The sequence below is a fragment of the Typopeltis vanoorti genome, chromosome 25, assembly GCF_054136105.1.
Source record: "Typopeltis vanoorti isolate ZY-2024b chromosome 25, IOZ_Tvanoo_1.0, whole genome shotgun sequence".
In the NCBI taxonomy this organism is placed as follows: Eukaryota; Metazoa; Arthropoda; class Arachnida; order Uropygi; family Thelyphonidae; genus Typopeltis; species Typopeltis vanoorti.
Window position 1 is genome coordinate 81,167,189 of NC_143573.1, and position 21,961 is coordinate 81,189,149.

Genomic DNA, 21,961 nt, shown 5'->3' on the forward strand with positions numbered 1-21,961 from the left:
ACCTTAGTGTATAAGAGACTGTAAAATGATGAACTGTTATAAATTCTGCTTGTTTCATAACAAAATTCTACTTAACTATTCTGCAGTACAAAAATAACTATATTGTCATTTCAAGCATGGCACTAAAAATAGTAATGGCAGCACACAATGGTGGACTGGAGCAGAAATTGCTCTAATTTCTACAGAAACTGTGGAGTTTGTGTCTTTTGTGTAGTTATTAATTGATATAGGATTTAATTCAAAGCTGAAAGGAAGTTAATTGATCTCCAGTTCATATACAATGGGCCCAGAAAAGTTCATTTTATTTAGTATTTTCAGTCTTAAAAGTTATTTAAATTGCTGATGGTGTTAATTATTTCATCAGAAACTTTCATATAAAAGGCAATGTTGTTCTGAGGTGATGAAACTGTTGATATGTTTTCAGTAGTTCATTCAGTGAAGTTTGTTGCTACTTTTAAAGTTATTGAAGTGAGTTAAGCAAAGATAAGTTTTTATTTAGTATTCTGTGATTTTAGGATGCAAGAAGAATTTGATTGTCTTACATTGCAGTCATATAGAGAGTAATTTTTCTGTTAGTCTTTCTTCTGCGCGAATTCAAGAGAGAATGAAAGTTGTATAGGAGAAAGGTTCCAGAAAACATGTTTGGTGGCATATCTAAGACCTTGCTAAAAATGGAGGAAGTCAACAGTCAACTCTCCATCACCTGGAGAACTATAAGCTAAATGGTGGCTCTGAGCATGAATTTCATGATTCAGGATCCATAGTAACATACCAGCCCTTGAATTAAAAATTTTTTGTTTAATACTGTGTTGGATTGCCTTTAGCTCGAATTAGAGCACATATGTGACTTGGCACAGATTTCACAAGGTGCTGGATTAAATCTGTGTCTATAATGCTCTTGACTGTCTGTTGAACCATATGTTCAACAGATAGTCCTTTAACTGGCTCAGATTTGACGGAAGAGGACTTTGCCGCAGGATCTGTTTTTCTAACATGCCCCATACATTTTCAATAGTGTTCAGAATCTAGGCTTAATGGAGGCCAGAGAAGATGATGAAAGTCACTGTTATGGTTGTTGAACCACTGCTGAACAATTCTTGCATGCTGGACAGTAGCACTGTCTTCCAATAAACAATCATCACCTGCTGGATAAAAACTCAACGTTGTAGGCTGGATTTGATTTACAAAAATGTTCAGATATTCCTTGGAGAACACTTAACCTTCCAAGCAATATCAAGGGATGTGCTCCTTACCAACAGAACATGTCCAACACGAGTTGTTTACAAGGCACTGGGTTCATTGCTTCATGGGGCTCCCACCAAACTGCTTACCATCGCTGCAAAACAAGGTGCCATGACTTTTCTGATGGTATTCTTGACACCACTGCAACCAATACTGATCCTCTTCAATTCCTTGCCCATAGTTCGGTGACATATGGGTCAGGATCAGCCTTCATTAAATGCTTTGGTCAATTGCTGCACATAGGAAGTTTTGTTTGTCCATTCAAGCCTTCTCAGACGACAGTGATTTCGTTCCTGGCAGACTGTTTTTGGACCACAGGAGGAATAAATCTCTGACAAGCAATTAGGTTATTTTTCCACTGATTAAACACTGGGATAACTCACCTTTTGAGTAGCTGGTCAGCTCTGCTGTTTTCAAAATCGTGGCTCCAGGCAGATGGGCACCTAAGCTCTTTATTCAATTGCCATGTCCTGTATTTTGAAAAACCAAATACAGGATATGGGTGACCAAAAGAATGATGATGCTTTATGCCATAGTTATTTTGGCAGCGATAACTTTTCTTTCATTCTTGAATTTACAAAAATTACAAAATAGCAATACTTGTTGAACTGGAACTCGAAATGCTCAGTTTGTTTCTGAGAGTTAATGTGCTGTGTAATATCCGATCGTCCCCCATGTGCAAAACTAAACATTCGTCTACAGGTTTTGCATTCGAATGCATCGTTATGTTTTCCCTTTACAATAAAATTCCATTCTTTTGAATAATCATCGTTGAAAACACACTTTCATTTTGGCATTATTAAGGGCTTAAGGAAGAAACAGAATTTAATTGACCATTAATTATATATTTTATATAGTAACCAAATGAAAAAGGCGAGATATTATTTTTTAATAATTATTGAAATAACATCCACATACCGTACTAATACTGCACCGCACAATGTCCAAATAAGACATTGTGCGGTGTTTGAAAATAAGCAAATACAATATATCTGTACAGAATTATAAATAAAATGCATATACTAAATAAAAAGTGACCAATGTAAACTGCAAACACAATTAATTTCCACAAATTGTCAGTTTTTATGGCTTACAAATCAATTTAAGTTGGATTATTTGAAAAGAATATTGAAAATTACAATCGCTTAACAATTGCTTAATTTTATCTTTTCATTAAAAGTATGGTACATTAGGCTGTCCCTACAAGTACAATACGTGACTGCAAAATTCGACATAAAATATAGGATGGTCCCATATACACACACGGACAAAGAAATTAGCGCACCAAGAAGGAAGCATAGGATTCAACTGAAATTTTATTGGTGTAATGATACAGGTGAGTGATGCACATGATGGCAAAAACAGAGCTGAAGGACAATTACAAAGGGATCTGTGATACGCGATCCGGTCATCATCAATAGCACGTTGCACTGCCTCATGAGGCATTACATGCTGCAATATGGTCCGGCATGGTGGCGAACAGACGCCTGATGTTGTCCTGCGGCATACTGGCCCACATGTTGCATTCTGTGCTCCAAATCCCGGATAATGCGGCGTGGTGGGAGCTGCCGTTTCAGCTCCTCCCAAACATGCTTGATAGGGGACAAGTCTGGGGAGCAGACAGGCCATGGAAGTGTCTGTACATGACGTAGGCAGGCCTCAGCAACCCGAGCTATGTACGAACGGGCATATGCTGCTGGTATAGCACTCCTGGTATCCTGGCCAGGAGTGGGAGATCGTGAGGCCATAGGATGTCGTCCACATACCACTGCCCCATCAATGCACCACGTACCACTATGAGGGGTGATCGGCTATCGTAGGCTATGGCTCAGCAGACCATAATGCCTGCTGTGTGGGAGGTGTGGCTCTGGATAGCGAGGTCAGGATTGTGTTCTTGATCAGGGGTCCTCCACACCCGGACACGATGATCATCTGTCCCCAAGAAGAAGCGGCACTCATCGCTGAAGACCACATGTCGGCGATATTGTGGTGTTAATGGGAGCGCACATAAGGGGCACTAGGATCATAGATTCACCTCTGCGAGGCATCGGGAAATGGTTCGTGGGCACACAGGAGCCCCTACATCTGCCTGTATTGTGGACCGGGTCACCGTGGGATCTCTCCGTGCTTGCCACACAATCTGACGATCCTCTCTAGCATTGGTCCTCCTGATCTGACTGGTGCCGCTCTGTTGTGTGTGGCAGTGCTGGAACGTGTCCACTGCTCCCAACGCTGTCGGATGGTATGGTCAGAACGGTTCATGTGCATGCCTATATGGCGTGCCGACCCCCCCCCCCCACCCCGGTTTTCAGGTCGGTGATCATGCCTCTGTCAAAGTTTATAAGTTGCTTGAATCGACGTCTCTGGCATTATTGTCACTCTGTACTCTAGCTTGCGTCGCTGGTGTTTTTCGCTTTAATCGGCTATCGACTACATGCCAGCTTTATAAGGCTGCCGGTTCGTGCTTGCAGCACCACTGCAGGGTGTGTGGGCATGTGCAATTGCACCAAACTTGGATCATTTGCATCCCACCCCGCACTCTAGCTATTTGCTTAGTTTTGCCATTGTACCATGTTTTCTTCCAGGTGTGCTAATTTCTTTGTTCGTGTGTGTATATGGGACGTCTGGCAAGCCTACAGTGCATATGCACTGCATAAGTGACGTTTATGTACATCTGCATAAAGGCATCTAAATTCAGTGGCTGATATGTGTGGATCTTTTTACTTCGATAAGATGATCTACACATACCATCATATAAACCATGTGGAAAGGCTTATGTGTATGTCACACATGTTGATTGGATTTTAACAGTATAGATTTGGTTTCCCAAAGCTGGAGACAGCTTTGGGAAACTATTTTTTTAAGCCATTTTGATACCTTGTTCTCATCCATTCATCCATAACCTTCTCATTGGTTTCGTTATATAATAATAATAAGCAAATGTCTTTTTATACTCGTAGGGATAGTGTAAAAATAATCATAATTTAAAATTATGAATATTTTTACAAATTGTTTATGTTAGTTCTGGTTTCATAACGTGTATCGGCACTTGCGATGTACCCATTATTGATATTATTATTGTAAAAATGAAATGTAAAGCATTTGAAATATTGATGTATTTACTTGATTCTGATAATTTTGTTTCCTTCAATCCTCTTATTATAATTTAAAATTATTAAATATTGTGTTTTGAAAAGGAAATATTGCATTTTTCTCCCAGAAACTTGGAATTTTCATCCCGCATACAGACATATCAGTCCTTCAGAACACATGCGATTTACATTCATAAAATACTAGTGGAGGTGGGCAGTAGGAGGAGATGATTCGTAGTAGAGGTTCGGTGTAGTGGTTGAGACAGTTGGAGGTGTCAGGAATAATAATAATAATAAAAGACATTCTCATTACGCTAACAGAGACAACGTGTCAGCCATTATACCTAATTTCTTCCTTGTCACTTACATGGAATGCACATGCTCAGCGAGGAGTTTGATGGGTGATTGACAGCTGACAGAGAGAGCATTTGGTATCGAGGTAACAAGAGAGCTAGTAAATTGCAGAGGGAACAATCAACAGACCACTCACCATCTTGGTCACTCACCTCTGAATCTTCTCCACCACTTTCTCAACCCCAAGAAACCCAGGAGACCAGAATTGAGCACAGTAATCCAAATATGGACATATCAAAGCCTTATAAAAAGGAATAACAAATTCCTTATCTTCACTTCTTAGTGTCTTCTTCAGCAGCCAAGTAATCTGATGAACTACTTAAGCAACTGCAGCAATATGTCCTATACTATCCCTAAATCTCTAGCTTCATCTATTTCCTGGAATACAGTTCCATCAACGTGATACACAGCTTGTAATCTATTCATCCCAGAATGCATAACTTTACATTTCTCCAGATTAAACTGATACTCATCTTTTGCCCATACTGACAGTCTATTTAAATCGTCCTGCAAGCTCTCCAGATCATGTTGATTAACTATTACTCTAATTAATTCTGCATATTCAGCAAACAACTGATTATTTCCTTCCAGGTTACTTCCTATATCATTTATGTAAAAAATAAACAGTAGTGATCCCAGCACTGAACCTTGCGGCACATCACTAGTCACCTGTTTAATTGTACAAGTGCTGCATATCTTTTACATTCTTGATTTGCTGATGCCTGTCTTTGCACCATCAGCAACAGGTGTATATCTCCTGTCAAATCTTTCTTAATATCATTTATATAAAGATTAAATTGCAGACCTGAACCCTGAAGTATACCACTGGTCACCTTAAATATTGTATACTCACATCTTGCATATGCCATTTTTGATATCTATCACTCAGCCATCTTATTCAAACTAGTAGTTCATCCTTGTCTTACCCCTGATTTTACATTAAACCATCTTCCTGTACTTCCTTCAATTCTAACTTCTGACTTACAACTCAAATCAAGACTAAGTATTGCTTGATATAATGTCCCTTTGGCACCATATAACTGTAGCGTATTGAATAGCTTCTCTCTTGGCACCTTCTCATATGCCTTTTCCAAATCGAAAAAACTTAAATACAGATCTTTGTTATATTCCCATGATTTCTTGACTATTTGTCGTAGAGTGAAGATCTGATCCTGGCAGCCTCTGTTTGGCCTGAATCCAGCTTGTTCTTCACCAAGCTTTTCTTCCACAATTCTTCTCAACCTCTTCTCAAGTATACTAGCATAAATGTTACCAGGAACACTCAGTAGGGAAATACCTCTGTAATTCTCACATTCAGTTTTATTTCCCTTTTTATATATGGGTACTGTGAGAGCTCTACTACAATCATCGGGAATTCGTCCCTCTGTCCAGGCCTTTTGAACTATGCAGTGCAGATTTCTGGTCCACTTCATAAAGGAGGTGATCGAACTCAAGCATCAAACTATAGGCCTATCTGTGTGTTAGGTGTTGTGGTTAAGTTGTTGGAGAAGCTTGTGAGAACTAGGATCCAGAGTTGGGTTGACAACAATGGTATTATCTTTAATGGACAGCATGGATTTGCTAAAGGGAGGTCATGTTTTAGTAATCTACTTACTTATTACAACAAAGTGATTGCTTCCTTGGACAGAGGAAAAGGATACAGAGTAATATACTTGGATTTTGCAAAGGCTTTTGATGGCATACCTCATGATCAGTTGACAGTCAAACTAGAGCAGATGGTGTTGGATATTAGATTGGTGCATTGGATTGGAAACTGGCTATTTGATAGGTATTAACAAGTTGTGTATAGGGGTGCGATATCCAGGAAAAGGAAAGTCACTAGTGGAGTGCCTCAGGGTTCTGTTTTAGGGCCATTACTGTTTAACTTGTATATTAATGATATTGGCGAAGATTTGGATGGAGATATTCCGTTGTTTGCAGATGATGCAAAGTTGGGACGAACCATAAAGAGTAGTGAAGATGTTGTGGCCTTACAACAAGACTTCAATAAATTGAGTGATTTGGCACAGAAATGGGGATGCGAGTTCAATGTTGCAAAATGTAAGGTTTTAAAATTTGGAAAACAAAGATGGGATGTAGAATTTATGCTTGGTGAGAATGTATTGTTGGAGGTAGAGGAAATAAGAGATCTGGGGGTGACAGTGGATAAGGATCTAAAATTTAGGGTATACATCGCCAAAATTGTGAAGACAACACAAAGGCTTTTGGGAATGATGCAGAAGACACTGACGTGTAGAAGTAGGGAGATTCTTGTACCGTTGTATAAGGCTTTGATTAGGCCACACATGGACTGTTGTGCCCAGATTTGGTCACCGGGTTTTCAAAAGGATGAAGAGATATTGGAAAGGGTCCAAAGGCGACTGACTAAGGTAGTTTCTGATCTCTGGAATGTTAAGTATGAGGAAAGATTGAGAAGATGTAATTTGTAGAGTCTGGTGGAGAGGAGGAAGAGGGGAGATATGATAGAGACCTACAAGTTGGTGAGGGGTTGTTATAGGATCAATGGTGGAGAAGTTCTACAGAGAATAGTGGGAGATCAAGGGAGAACCAGGCGTCATCCCTGGAAACTGTATAAAGAGGGTGTGAGTAGGGGAGTGAGATTCAGGTTTTTTTCGTGCAGAGTTGTGAATGATTGGCTTTGCCTGAGAGTGTGATGTCTGCAAGGAGTTTGAGTGTGTTTAAGACACGGTATGATGAGATGTGTGCGTGTGTGTGTGTGTGTGATAAAAGGACCTCCCAGATGAGTCTTTGACTCCATGAGGTCTTGGGGTAATATAATAATATCATCTACTCCTGCTGCCTTTCCAAATTTCAAGCCTTTGATGGCTTTTTCTACTTCAAGTATGGATATGTATTCCTGACTGCATGTCTGGTCAGTGTTTTTACCACTGTGCTCTCATCACTGCATGTTTCATTTAGCAATTTTTCAAAGTAATTGCTCCATACTTTAAGGATATCTTTTTCTCCTGTTTTCATGTCACTTTTATCATCTCTAATTCCTTTTACTTTTTCCTCCATTTCTAAGCTTCTTCAGCAACCTCCAGAATATTTTGTCACCTTCTTGATATTTATTTTCTATGAACTAAACTTCTCCCATGACTTTTGTTTAACTAGTTTTACACTGTGTTTAGCTTTCTTACATTTGTCTCTGTATTCTCTAAGAGCACAAACTGACTTATTTGCCAGGAACTTTTGATATGCTTTCTTCTTTTCCTTCACTGCCTCTTTAACTTCCTGTGTCCACCATGGAGTTTTGATTTTTCTATCCCTTGCAGACAACCTCATCACATGGCTCTATGGCTGAATCAATCAGTGTTTTCTTCATGGCTTGCCACTGAATCTCCAAGGTTTGGTTCCTGTTCTCAAACTCTTTCATTTTTCTTGAATAATGTTTGTGTATTTTTGTCTACAGTTCACATCTGAGAGCTGCTCAATTTTTATTAATAATAATTTTTCAATTTTTTAATAATAATCATTATTTAATTCTATTTATTACTATTATTTATTTATATTTATTTATTGGTACAAAATATGCACTTGATCAAAGTTTGAAGATTCAAACTAGCATATAAATTTCTGTTAACCAGCCTAGCCTACATCAATTCCCTGGATTTATATCATATGAATTGATCTAATTTTCTTGATGAAGTTTAAAAACTATTAAATGAATGATTTAAAATTTCATTGAATAAATTCAATGAAATTCATTTCCAACACACAAGAGTGCTGTGTTTGGACAAAATTATAACAATTAATTACAAACTGACTTTTTTCATCTCATCTCTCTTTAAACTTATTCATTGACAAAGCACTCATGAACACCTGTGGCAGGTGTTCATGAGTGCTTTGGATTCCTGTGGCAGGTGTTCATGAGTGCTTTCCACTAATTCACCACTCTCAAAGCAAAATATCTAGCCTTTAATCATATTCTTACATGACATTCTTGGTTGGCTCCTGTTTTCTCCTGTTTTGTTAAATTTCTTCAGTATCTACTATAAAATATACCTTCCCTTTAGTCTTATATTTGTATTATAACTCTTTGTTTATACTGTGTATGATTAGTGAATTACTGAATGTGAGATATATTCTAACTACTAATTTTTGTTTCTGTGTTAGGTGATACATTAGATGGCATGAAGAATTCCCCTGCTAATGGTCCTGGCACGCCTCGAGAAGATGGTCCACCAATGGGTGATTATGGCATTCCTGGTTATGGACAAGAAAATGTAAGAGTTGAGATTTAGTAGAAGATGGCATTTTGGAAGCTCACTGGATTCCTTGTTTTCTTACACCTAAACTTCTTAAAGTTCATTGAGCATAATGTAACTCTTTCGCTGTAGACAGTGTACCGTTTCATATATTAATGATTTTTTTTATTTGAAGCAAAGCCATATAATTTTGAAGACAAGGATTCTAGTTGGTTTCTTCATGAAGATTGCTGGCATATTGTTGGGCATAGATATTTTGGTTAGTACACAAGGAATTGACATGCAGTGCCATTTGCAGGCTAGTGCCAGCCCTCAGTCTACACCCTTGTGAAATTTAAGTGCAAGAATCTATGGGCCAGGTATGTTAGCAGTTGGTCTTTGGCTGCAATCCCTCACCTGTAATGTGCACTCACTTCTGGTTTGTGAGTGGTTGCTGACACCCTCAGAATTTTCAAACTGAAACTGTAGCTGAGTTGCATGACCAACATTGTCAGATGATTAGATACAAAGATTTATTCATTTTTTAGGATTTCTTAAATTAAATCTGAAATAAATCTTTCTAAACCTTTAAATGACCATGCAGAACATAGTTGCTTAATTAGGCAATGTGAAAACTGTGTACACTTTTTTTTTTAATTGCTAAAATTGATGGGAAGCAGTGTCTAATATGAATCTCTCACAATAAGTCTCATGACTCCATCGAAGCCAAGAATAATAATAATGATCAATTTTCAAAAGTCATTGAAAGTTTATTTTTCACTTGGTTAGAGTATAATAAATTTAGTTTAAAAATCTTTCTCTAAATCCAGAGTAATTTATTAAAAAAGGGTGGCACACCATTTGGCAACTCCTATAGGTAGAGATGACCTGCTAATGCTTCTGCCTGGTATCTCCACTTGGGCCTGGCTCCCACTGAAGAGACCTCAATAAAGGTCGAAACTAGTCTGGGTTGTGGCCCTTCCCTTAATGCATAACATTAGACATATCCGCAAGGAGATGTGTTTTGCATTATGGGAGATACTGAGATAGGAGTGTTGGTAGCTTGCTCCACCTTTGCAACCAGTTGTCCTGGTGTTGTACCACCTTATCCCAGTCCTGAAGATACTTTCAGGCACAAACTTTGTTTGCTCACACTTGGATAAAGGATTAAACTAAATTTATTATTTCAAAAGTCAGTTTTTTAAAACATTCTTTTGAGAGCAACGCAGTTGGATAAAGGATTAAACTAAATTTATTATAGTCTAACCAAGTGGAAAATGAACTTCCAACATCTTTCTCTAAATCCAGAGTAATTATATAACAAGATAAGACACCTTTTGGCAACTCGTACAGGTAAATATGACTTCTACATTACTTCCACCTCAGTATCACCACCTCTGGGTCTGACTCCCACTGACGAGATCTCAATACAGGTCGAAACCAGTCTGGGTAGTGGTCCTTTCCTTAATGCATAGCATTATACATGTCTGCAAGGAGATGTGCTTTGCATTATGGAAGATACTGAGACAAGCAGTGATGAGAGCTTGGTCCACCTTTACAACAAGTTGTCTCAGTCCTGAAGATACTTCAGGCGCAAACTTTGTTTGCTTACACTTGGATAAAGGATTAAACTAAATTTATTAAAGAAACAAGTGTTTGGAAAATCTAGCGAATATGAATTTAAAAAAAAAAAAGTGAATGTGAGGAGTGATTTCTTTGCGTGGAGGGTGGTTGAACCGTGGAATGCATTGCCTGATAGAGTGGTGAGAGCAAGAACTGTCAATGAGTTCAAGGAGTGGTATGATAGACTTTGTGTTTCCTAGGAAGCCTTCCACGATGAGTCTTTTGACTCCATGGAGGCCTGAATAATAATAATAATATCAGATACCTCTAAATTTGTTTTGATTTTGCATGCATCAAAAACAGAATATCTTAATTGTGAGAGTAAACAGAAGTTAATCCAATCAGTGCCAGATTTACTTATAAGCAAAAGTAACTTAACACTTGGGATATTCTGTCTAAAAATGTTTTTAACTAAAAAATTTGTTCAGAACAGAAAATCTGCATCCTTTTTTGTATGACTGTATGCAGTGACCCATTGCTCAGTTAAGAGGTAAATTTGGTGATAGCTTCACTTAAGATTTCTTTCATTACAAATACTGCACTTAAATTTCATTAAAAAAAATCACTGCTGAGCCTGTGGAACAAGTTATTGTTCTAATAATAAAGGTTGTATAGTTATTTGTTTGCTTTCCCCTTTCACTGTTCTTTTTTCCCAGTCTCATTGGAAGACTTAGTGGAAGAATGTTTTGTTGGCCTCAGCTCAGCTCAGTTTCAAAATTCTGTTTTGTTTGTTTGTTTTTGTTTGCTAATATAATTTTTCATTGTTTTATCAGCAATTCTACTGTGTGTTTGTTTTATTGCAAAACTAAGACTATTTTTAACAGATTATACTGTAATATATTGTGGTGGTTTTTGTTGCTTGCGACTATTGTCACTAAATTAGTTTTAACACTTAACACTTCAGACGTTTATGCTATCTTTTCCCTGTTTATCTGTGCCTTATCAAAATGATCTTTCATAGCATTTTATGTTCTGCAATTAAAACTATAGGTATCTCTTTTAATTGGTTGTATTGCATGTTTTTGTGTGTGTGTTTGCTAATGTATGTTATGCTGAGGTGCTGGTTTTATGTGTAATAATATACAGATAGCATTCTCTCTGTTTATCTATAATCCTTTCATCCTGCTTTGGATCAAAACTGGCTTGCATTAAAATGTACATCTCTTCTAATAAAAAGTCTGAAGTGTGTATTTGCTTTTTATATGTGAAAAAAAAAAAAAAAAAAACCAAAGCTTGAAAGAAATTACCCTTTTTTTTATTATTCTGTTTTGCCAGTGGTTGTCATTCAGAAATTGCAATATGTTGTTTCATATATTTTGTCAAGTGGTTAGTGTTTCTTATGAACATGTGTGCGTACGCATGTACCCAATTTATTTTTACAACTGCATATGCATAAATAAAATTCGTATTACAAAATATCCTTTTTTAAAGATTGACTCAAATTAGTTTTTTATTTTTTTTTATTCATTTTTCCTCAATGATTTGGGAAGAATTGCAACACTACTGTTTAATTTAATTTTCTCTAGTGACCAGTGTTTCTCATGAACACAAGCATACACAAACACATACACAGTGTATTTTTACAATACTGTATATACTCAAATATAACTCACACTTTTTTCCTCAAAATTAAAGTTTAAAAATCGTTATGCAAGATTTGGGAATTTTTGAAAACTAAGTTTTTTGTAAAAAACTAAATCGATGTTTATAAATAAATCCTCAGTATTTATTCATTATAATTTGTAATTGCTCATTATTTATAAAATGAATGCATTTAAATTTTAATCATCGACGTTATTTATGCGATATATTTGAATGTCTAGTGACAATACTTCTGTAATTAAATTAAAAGAAAATGGTCATCCACTGAAAAAGCATCATATTCACTCCCATCCAGGGCATTAGAGATGGCAATTTTTAAAAAACTCTTGGCAATTATTTCTGAAGAAATCATCTACTCCATATAAAGCCTAAACATCACTGCACCACTCACACTTAATCCAAGATAGAGTAGAAGTTAATGCTCTCACTCCCACATTTCCTCTACTAATTGCTTCCATCTCTATGCATATGATTTGTGTAGTATTAACAAAAGATCATGAGACTCAATGACAAATTCAAGCCGATGATTGTTGAGTTGAAATACTGATTCTCTTCAACTGAATTCCAAAATATCTGAAACTGCCATAACAACATTCATTATCTATTTCTTAAAGTTTTAAACCTTTTTTCATGCACGAGATATGCGCAAAAGTGTTTAATTTCTTTTTTCATAAAGTAAAATCAGGGTTGTTGAGATATATGTGAGGACGAGTTATATTCAAGTAAATACAGTAGCTTATACATAAACAATAAAATTCAAATTACTCTGTAATGAGGGAAAAAATTGTTCATTAACAAAATATTCTTTCTAAAGATTGATTTAAATTAGCCTTTTTTTTCCAGTGAGTGAATTTCAATTTGGAATTTTGACTGATTTTTATTATTTGTTTTATCAAGGGCCAGTATATTCTATTTAATGCAAATGTGCACACGTACACACAATTTATTTTTTACACTTGCTTATGCATAAACAATAAAATTCATAATTACTCTTTAATAAGAAAAAATTAAAGTTAAAAAATTTTTAAAATTAAAAAATGCATTAAAATATCCCTTTTAACGATTGACTTAAAATTGTCTTACATTCCATTAAAAATCTTTAAAAATAATCTTTTAATTATTATTATTCTAGAACTTGTATGTTATATTGTTTTCATCATTTGTGAATAAATGTTTAATTAGTTCATTTTCTGTAGGACCAGAATGAGTCAGCAGCAATACTGAAGATCAAAGAAAGCATGCAAGAAGAGGCTAAGAGGTTTGAGAAGGACACACCCTCTGACCATCCTGACTATTTCATGCAATAAAAGTTAGAAAACAAGTTAATAACTAGAAGAGCAGGAACGAACAGTAAGCATGTCTTGTGAATTTAAGAGACTTGAAATCACATGAGTTGCTTCCATTGACAACTGAATATTGTACCACACTGTTTGTGATGTACAGGAACTCATCTCTGCAGGCTGTGTAAGTGCATTTGATCTGTAGAAAGGAAATGCTTTTGAGAAAAAACAGAATTTCCACTAAGGACACAAATCTTTAGCAGAGGAGGGATTACTATTCGACAAGTCTGGTTTTCATAGTTTGTCTTGCTACAATGTATTACCAGGTGTCTCAAATCTGGTGATTGACTACTGCTGCTTATCTTTCATTCTGCTAAGGGATGTATTTAAAATATACGAGCATGTTTACTTGTGAAAGGAGAAATTGGGTGAACTGTATATAATACATCATATGACCACATACAATCAGGTGTATGCTTTCATACGTTATTTTCCCCAGACTTTCTAGTTCATATGGCAGCACACCTGCAACTACAGATATTGACTGTGTTATGTTAAGACTTGGTGTATAAGACATGATCAGAAAAGTGTGCAAGTTCTTGTATAGTGAATGGAAGAATCAATAACTGAATGAAACGTTCCAAGTTGTGCAAGAATTTCAGCAAATGTGCATGTGTCAGTGTTCTCTTCTCCCATATCATTCATAATCATTGCCAAGTTATATGTTCCAAGTGATTTTGGTGCAGATTTTGTGAACAAATTGATCACAGACAGGTTTTTTGTTGAAGATCATCTGTGCGTCCTTGCCCCACATTGTTATTTATATGATGGCACATCAGAAGGAGAAAAATAGGAATATATTAGGAAAAGCAATTGTTGTTTTATTTATATGCAACACTTTCCCATCTTGCCTGTACCATGTCATTACAATTTTTAGTGACGTTTGTTTTGTAAAGTGTTCATGTCAAACTTTTTCTGGTAGCTTCTAGTGTATAAAGACCACAAGCCATTATTATTATTATTGGATGTAAAGGTCATTCATTGCTCTACACGGAACCTTCCTTGCCACATTTCAGGCATGTTTCTGATAGAAGATTTTATGTATGGTAGGATAGAATGCCCAAGGAACAGTAATTCTCATGTTAATTTCTCTGTTTGTAACATTTGAAGGCATATTAAGTGTAATTTATTGAAAAGAGAGTATTTCTATTGCCTAAACAGGACAAAACATTCTTATACATGCCTCTCATGCAGCAGGAAGGATACATGAGCATTGTTTTGGAGAGGTAGCTTTATTGTAGAATATGCCAGTAGTATGTTGGCCACTTATAGATTGGCAAATATTTACAAAAGTGCCCATCCTCAAGTGGTGAACAAATGTTTCTTAGCTGCATTACTAGCAACAGCTTAGCTCTTTTTCTCACTTTCAACTTTCTACAAGTGCTGTTGTATACACAGGTTGCTATTCCTGTAGGATAAACATTTCTACAGATAGGACTGCTGTCAAGTCCTGTTATTGTATAATTATAAGAAATCACTTGTACAGCAGTCACTATTACAAGCCCATTGTTCAACTCCCTTAGTTTAAGCTAGCATTGTAGCTTATTTGGTAGTTGCAAATACTTATTTATTACAGTTATGCAAAAGCCAAACAGAAGATAGTCAACAAAAAATAGCAGTATTTGCTGTTTTTCTTGAAACTGTGATGAGTGACATAAACTTCAATGAAAAAATCTGTTTTTTGATAATAGCTTTGCTTGCCCCTTTTTTTTATGCTCAGATCAGACAGATGTAAGTAAAATGATGCAATCCAAAAGAGCTATTTGCGTATGTGTTCTGCAGACATTTAAATGTGAAAATGTGATCAAAAACTATTTTTTAACAGCGAGTCTTTTTGCTATCATGCAAGTATAGTTTTTTTTGTTTCATTTTGTACGTATTTATAAATAGAATACTATACATTCCTCTCTTTATAGAGGATGTTTTGCTTTTATGCTTTTTGAAAGCATTATAACTTTTCTGAAAATTCTATACTTGCAAACATACAAAAAGCATTAAGGGGGTGAAGGACTTTTCTCTTTCACATTTCATATAAACAATTGATGACCGCAGTACAGATTAGTTAACTTCTCTTAACTGAAATCACTTATCTGTACATCTATTGTACATACATTTGCTGAAAACACTGTCCAGGCTGTATAGGAATGAAACATAAAACTTTTATGATAGACTAATTTTTATCAGGATATATGTACTTGGAAGTTATTTATCTCAAAACCACAACAAAAAAAAAAAAAAAAGAAAAGAAAAGAAATTGAGATTGGGTTTGAATATTACCTCTCTCTCTCTCTTTCCCACCACCTTCAGAATACTGATGATTGTATATCATGTAATCTTTTGTTGACCAATCCATTCACAAATGTCTGTCCATGGCTGTACAAGATTTGCGTAGCTCAACAATTTATTAAAATCATTGGAACAGTAATTAGTCTTGAATTTCATTCTTTTAATATATTATATAAATAATTTTAAGTCAACCTGCTATAAAAATGTTGCCCACAGCATTTAAATTAACTGAGACCATAAAAAGAAAGATGAGAATACAGCAAATTGAAAAACCACTGACCATGGATGTATTTGCTTCCACTATATAAAAAATTATTAAAATGAACTGTCCACAATATTTGAACTTCTTTATTGAGATAACCATTATCATGAGAATTTTATATCTTCGTCAATCCTGCAATGTGAAATCTTCACTAATCAGTCTCTTCTTTTCTTTCCTTGAAAAACGGATAAGGCAGGAAATTAACTGCATTTCAGAAGCAAGTTAATACACTAGCTGTGGATAGTTTTTTCACTTGGTTATAAATTAAAGTTGCCATGAAATTATATTCTTGTTTAATCCTTTATCTAGGTGTAAGCAAACAAAATTTGCATGTGAAGTGTCTTCACAGCTAGACTTCTTGTATACAGAGGCCAATGAAGGATGAGTTCTTTGCACTGTGGGATACTAAGGCAAATAACCCACAGTGCAAAGAACTCATCCTTCTGGGTGTGTATTATAATGCTATGCATTATAGGAAGGGCCACTACCCAGACTAGTTTGACCTTCAATTGGTCTCAGCAGTGGGAGACAGACCCAGAGAAGATACCAGGTAGAGACCTCGATGAAGATTTCTACTAATGCAGATCTGATGATGCATAGTATTAAACACACCAAAAAAGGATGTGTGCTTTGTATTGGAATACTAAGGCAGTTAATGTGAACTCATTGTCTCTATATACAAATAGTCTAGTTGTGAAAATATGTAGCACACAAATTTTGTGTGCTTACCCTTGGATAAAGGATTAAAGAAGAATATAATTTTTGGCAACTTTAATTTAGCTTGATGAATTGGAATGTAAGACATGAGTACCGGTAGTTAAACAAAATACAGATTTTATTTAAATTTTTTATTAGCAGAAAATGTTTGACTCAGTATCAAGGGTATGTTCAGAATGACTTTCATTAAACAACTAGAATATAAACTGGTAGATTCAACTATGAAAACACATGAGATGAACCTATGTGATATAGAGTGATATGGTCTTGAATATATTAATGTTCTAATAAAATAACTTTAACAAAAGATTTTTAAATAATAATAATAATAATAATAATAATTTAATTCCGGAACTTGTGAAGAACAGCTATTTCCCATAAAAGGGATAATTCAGATACTTCATAATTTATTTTTATTATTAATTTAATTATTATGTGATACCTACAAGGAGTCCAAGAGTCATCAAGGGAGGGCACCTACGCTACAACGCATCATCTACACCAATGCCATCTACTGTCCACTACCACCACTAGTATTTTCACAGACAATCACAAACATCCATGTCTGCAGCAGAATTTGAACCTGCTTTTTTTTGGCTGGAGAGCAGATATGCTAGCCACTTGGTCAACTAGGTTCCAAAGGATTTGATGTCCGGTGATGAGTGTGCTCCACAAGTCCCAATCGTTCTGGCTTATGGAACATAACATAATCTAAATGTTCATTATGATGTACAGCTGCTATATACCTCTTTGGCCAAAATACGATAATCCACACTATTAAAGAATTTGATACACAAAGGTGAAGTTTATCTTCAGCAGTGCCTAGAAAAATGGAAATCTTGTTAATATGATGTAAGGACACTTGTGCAGAATGAATTTCCTTTTATGAGAAGTAGTTTTCTTCACAAGTTTAATTAAGTCAATTAATGTTGAAGTCATTGATCTCTATATACAAGTAGTCTAGTTGTGAAGATACTTCATGCATAAACTTTGTTTGCATACTGAAAGGGGCAAACTTTGTTTGCTTACACTTGGATAAAGGATTAAACTAAATTTATTATAGTCTAACCAATTTATTTATTGGTTATTTTATTTAATTAGATTGAATTTATTTTTAATTTTAAATCTCTTGTTAAAGTTATTTTATTAGAACCTTAATGTATTCAGACCATGTCACTACATCATATTATGTGTACATCATGTATGTGTAGCTCACATACATGATGTGAGTGTTGTTTGCCACTTTATTATGTTTTAGGTGTTTGATTTTGAAGATCATAATGAAGATGCCTTGATACTGGGGTGAAAATTTTATGACAATAAAAAAAAAATATTATTTCAAACACTTCCAAAGTGTCCTCATCGATAGAGAGGACACCTACTTTACAACATTCAGTCTTCACTGCTTAATCCACCAACTACTACACTGAACCGCTACTAGTATTTTTTGTCTGTAAATTGCGTGTGTTCTGAAGGCCAATTTGTATGTATGTAGGATGAAAAACCGAAGTTTCCAGGAGAAAAACCCTGCTACCTCTATATGAGATTAGCTGACTCGCTTTCAGTCAGAAAAAAAAAAAAAAACATATAAAGATTCCTACCTTCATGACAAGAATCGAACTTAGGCCTTTTCCAATCAAAGGCTGCAATATACTGTCATTCTTCCAATTGTGCTACAAGGCCAGTAACTAATTTATGTAACTAACTGTAATTTAATTTATAACTAAGTGGGAAAACTTCAAAAAAAAAAAAAAATCAGCTAACGCCTTTTTATTCCCGTATATGGGAGTAGGCGAGGTCATTTAGCCCTATCTAACTTTTGGAGACTGAGTGGGCAGTTCAATCTCCACTGGTACCAATCGGAGATAGATGGCCCAAGGCTATCACTAATTAAGCGGTACACAGTGAAGAGAGACGGCTCAAATGTGCCGCCATCTCGTGGTCCCTAACCTTAACACAATATATTTAATGTCTGAAAATAATGTGGGTTCTACGGTCGATTTTCTTGAGTTTACGGGAGGAAAAACCCACTCGCCCGTGCCAGAGATTGACTAACTCGGGAACCGGTCGAAAAAAGGCTTAGAAAAATTTCCTCTAGTCGGCGACTAGATTTGAACCACCAAACCCTTTCTTCGTGCAGTCAAGCGCTGTAGAGTGCAAACGCCACTTCTACTGAGCTACACAGGCATACTTTCCACAACTAATTCTAATCCATAGTATTTTAATAACAAGATGTTACACGTTTTCAGTACTTGTATGTTGGAACTATATGACCTCTGCATTACTTCAACTTTGGTTGAAGTAACCTTGTACTCTATGTCTGGATAGGCCTTTTCCAAAATGCATTATACACACCTGAAAGGATGTGTGGTTTGCGTAGTTTGGATATTAAGTCAATTAATGTTGAAGTCATTGATCTCTATATACAAGTAGTCTAGTTGTGAAGATACTTCATGCATAAACTTTGTTTGCATACTGAAAGGGGCAAACTTTGTTTGCTTACACTTGGATAAAGGATTAAACTAAATTTATTATAGTCTAACCAAGTGCAAAATAAACTTCCAACATCTTTCTCTAAATCCAGAGTAAATTAATAAGGTGGTACACCGGTTGGCAACTCGTATAGGTAAATATGACCTCTTCATTGCTTCTGCCTTAGTATCACCACTCTGGGTCTTCCTCCCACTGACGAGACCTCATTAAAGGTTGAAACCGGTCTGGGTAGTGGTGTAGCTAGAGCTTTTGCTGCCCCTCTCAATACACACCAAAAATACTAAAAAGTCAAAACAAAGTATAGGGAAATAAATTAAAACACTGTTTATTTTTCATGTAATTTCATTTCAACATTCTAAAATGTTATCTTTCTTGTTTTTCTGTTAGCAAAATGATCAATGACATTGGCAAAGTCTATTTCATTGTAACGTGGGCAATTCTTAATCAATTTTATTTAGAAAAACTCCTCACAACTAGCAACACTTACAGCAATTGTGAGGAAAATTCGCAGTAGTATTGCAACATTTGGAAATGAGTTCTCGAGACTGTATTTTAGAATTAACTACAAAAGTTCAAAAAGTTTCAAAGTGCTGCCTTGAGTGGACCGCCCCCTCCCCTAGCTATGCCTCTGGTTAGTGGCCCTTCCCTTAATGCATAGCAGTATACATGTCTGCAAGGAGATGTGCTTTGCATTATTGGAGATACTGAGACAAGGTGCGATGAGAGCTTGGTCCACCTTTGCTACGAGTTGCCAAGGGATGTACCACCTTACCTCGGTCCTGAAGATATTTTCAGGTGTAAACTTTGTTTGCTTACACTTGGATAAAGGATTAAAATAAATTTATTATTTGAGAATTTACATTACACTTTTGAAAAAAATGACAACCAGGTAGCTACTGCTGAACTGCAGCAAACCCGTTTTTTTAGTACTTGGCTCACTATTTTACTTCTTATTGTGCTATCTTCTATCGAAGGTCAGCAACCATCTTGGCGAACAAATTGCGTTCTTGTGCTAATCTGAGCAGTTGTGCACTGCTTTTTCCTGTCCACGTCTTGATGTTGTCAAACCATGATATTCTTTTTCTTCCTCTAGTTCCTTTGCCACCAATTCTTCGTATCAAAATAGTTTGTAGAAGTTGGTATTTGCTGTTTCTCATGATGTGGCCAAGATATGATGTTTTTCGTTTCTTGATTATTTGTACAAGATGTTTAGCTTTGCCAATGGATTTTAAGACATCTTCATTGGTAATTTTTTCTGTCCATGATATCTTTAGCATTCTTCTGTATAGCCACATCTCAAAGGCTTCGATTTTCTTGATGGTTGTCACCTTCAGTGTCCATGTTTCAACTCCATAGAGCAGAATAGACCACACGTAACATTTCAGCATTCGGCATCTGACTTCCATGTTTAGGTCTTTATTGCAGAATAGTGTTCTCATTTTCACGAAGGACTGCCGTGCGACTTCAATCATTGTCTTTATATCTATTTCTGGATCCCACCGTTCATTAAGCCAGCAACCAAGATATTTATATCTTGACACTTGATCAATATTTTTCCCATTGAGTGTCAGTTTCATTGATGATGCTGGATGTTTGCTGATGATCATGTATTTTGTCTTGTTGATGTTTATATTTATTCCCATTCTTTGGCTTTCTATGTATACTCTGTCAACGAGTTTTTGGAGATCCATAATGTTATCTGCAATTAGCACGGTGTCATCTGCATATCGTAGGTTGTTAACAATCTTTCCATTTATTGTGATTCCCTCTGGACATTCTTCCAATGCTTTTTTAAAGATTACCTCTGCATATATGTTGAACAGGAGTGGTGACAGCACACATCCTTGTCTCACTCCTCTTTTGATGTTAATATCACTGGTGGTAATGTTGTCTAATTGAACGGTAGCTGACTGATTCCAATACAGATTTGTTATTAGTCTTATGTCTTGTTCGTCTAGCCTTATTTGTTGAAGGACTTCTATTAAGTTAGTGTGTCTGACTTTGTCGAATGCTTTTTCAAAATCTATGAAACACATAAAGACAGATTTCTGTTTTTCTATGCATTTTTGTATCAATATTTGGGTACAGAAAAGGGCCTCTCTAGTACCAAAACCATTCCGAAAGCCGAATTGTGTTTCGCTTAGAGTTTCTTCACTTTTTCTATAAATACGATTCTGAATTACTTCCAAAAATATTTTTAATGTTTGGCTCATTAGACTAATAAGTCGGAAGTCACCACAGGAATGCGCTTTGGGTTTCTTTGGGACAGTGATAAATGTAGATTTGAGCCAATCTGATGGAAATTCATCACTTTCATATATTTTATTAAATAGTTTTTCAAGAAGTTTGATGTTATCTGGTTCTATTAATTTTAAAAATTTTGTTTGCATACCATCTCTGGTCCACTGGCTTTTCCTGTTTTACTTGTTCGTATAGCATTCTCTATTTCGCATTTCATGATTGCTGGTCCTTGAATGTTATCTTTTATATTTATAGGCTTCTGTCTAGTATCATTGAAAAGTTCTGTTATATATTTTATCCAAATCTGTGCTTTATTCTCTTCTTCTAGAACTATTTTTCCATTTTCGTCTCTTAGAGACACTATTTGCTTTTTCCTCAGGTTTCCAGAAATTTTGTTGATTTTCTTATTCAGAGTGAAATTATCATGTTTCTTCTGAAGCAGTTCAATTTCAGTATATAAATTTTTCATCCTTGGCTTTTATTTTTTTCTTGATATGTGTT

The 21,961-nt window shown here is 35.7% G+C and overlaps 1 protein-coding gene across 8 annotated transcripts in view; it reads left to right on the top strand.

Moving 5' to 3' along the window:
* Positions 1-15,886, top strand: part of LOC150092876 (single-stranded DNA-binding protein 3-like) — an 846,537-nt gene extending 830,651 nt beyond the window's left edge. For 7 of the 8 annotated variants that reach the window (XM_090414347.1, XM_090414349.1, XM_090414350.1 and 4 more), the window contains 2 exons: positions 8,826-8,935; positions 13,318-15,886. In XM_090414347.1, the coding sequence (XP_090270473.1) occupies positions 8,826-8,935; positions 13,318-13,428 (221 nt within the window). In that variant the 3' untranslated portion in view covers positions 13,429-15,886. Of the gene's footprint in view, positions 1-8,825; positions 9,277-13,317 lie in introns of all 8 variants that reach the window. The other variant, XR_016550498.1, reaches the window with a different exon arrangement.
* Positions 15,887-21,961: the final 6,075 nt, after the last annotated feature.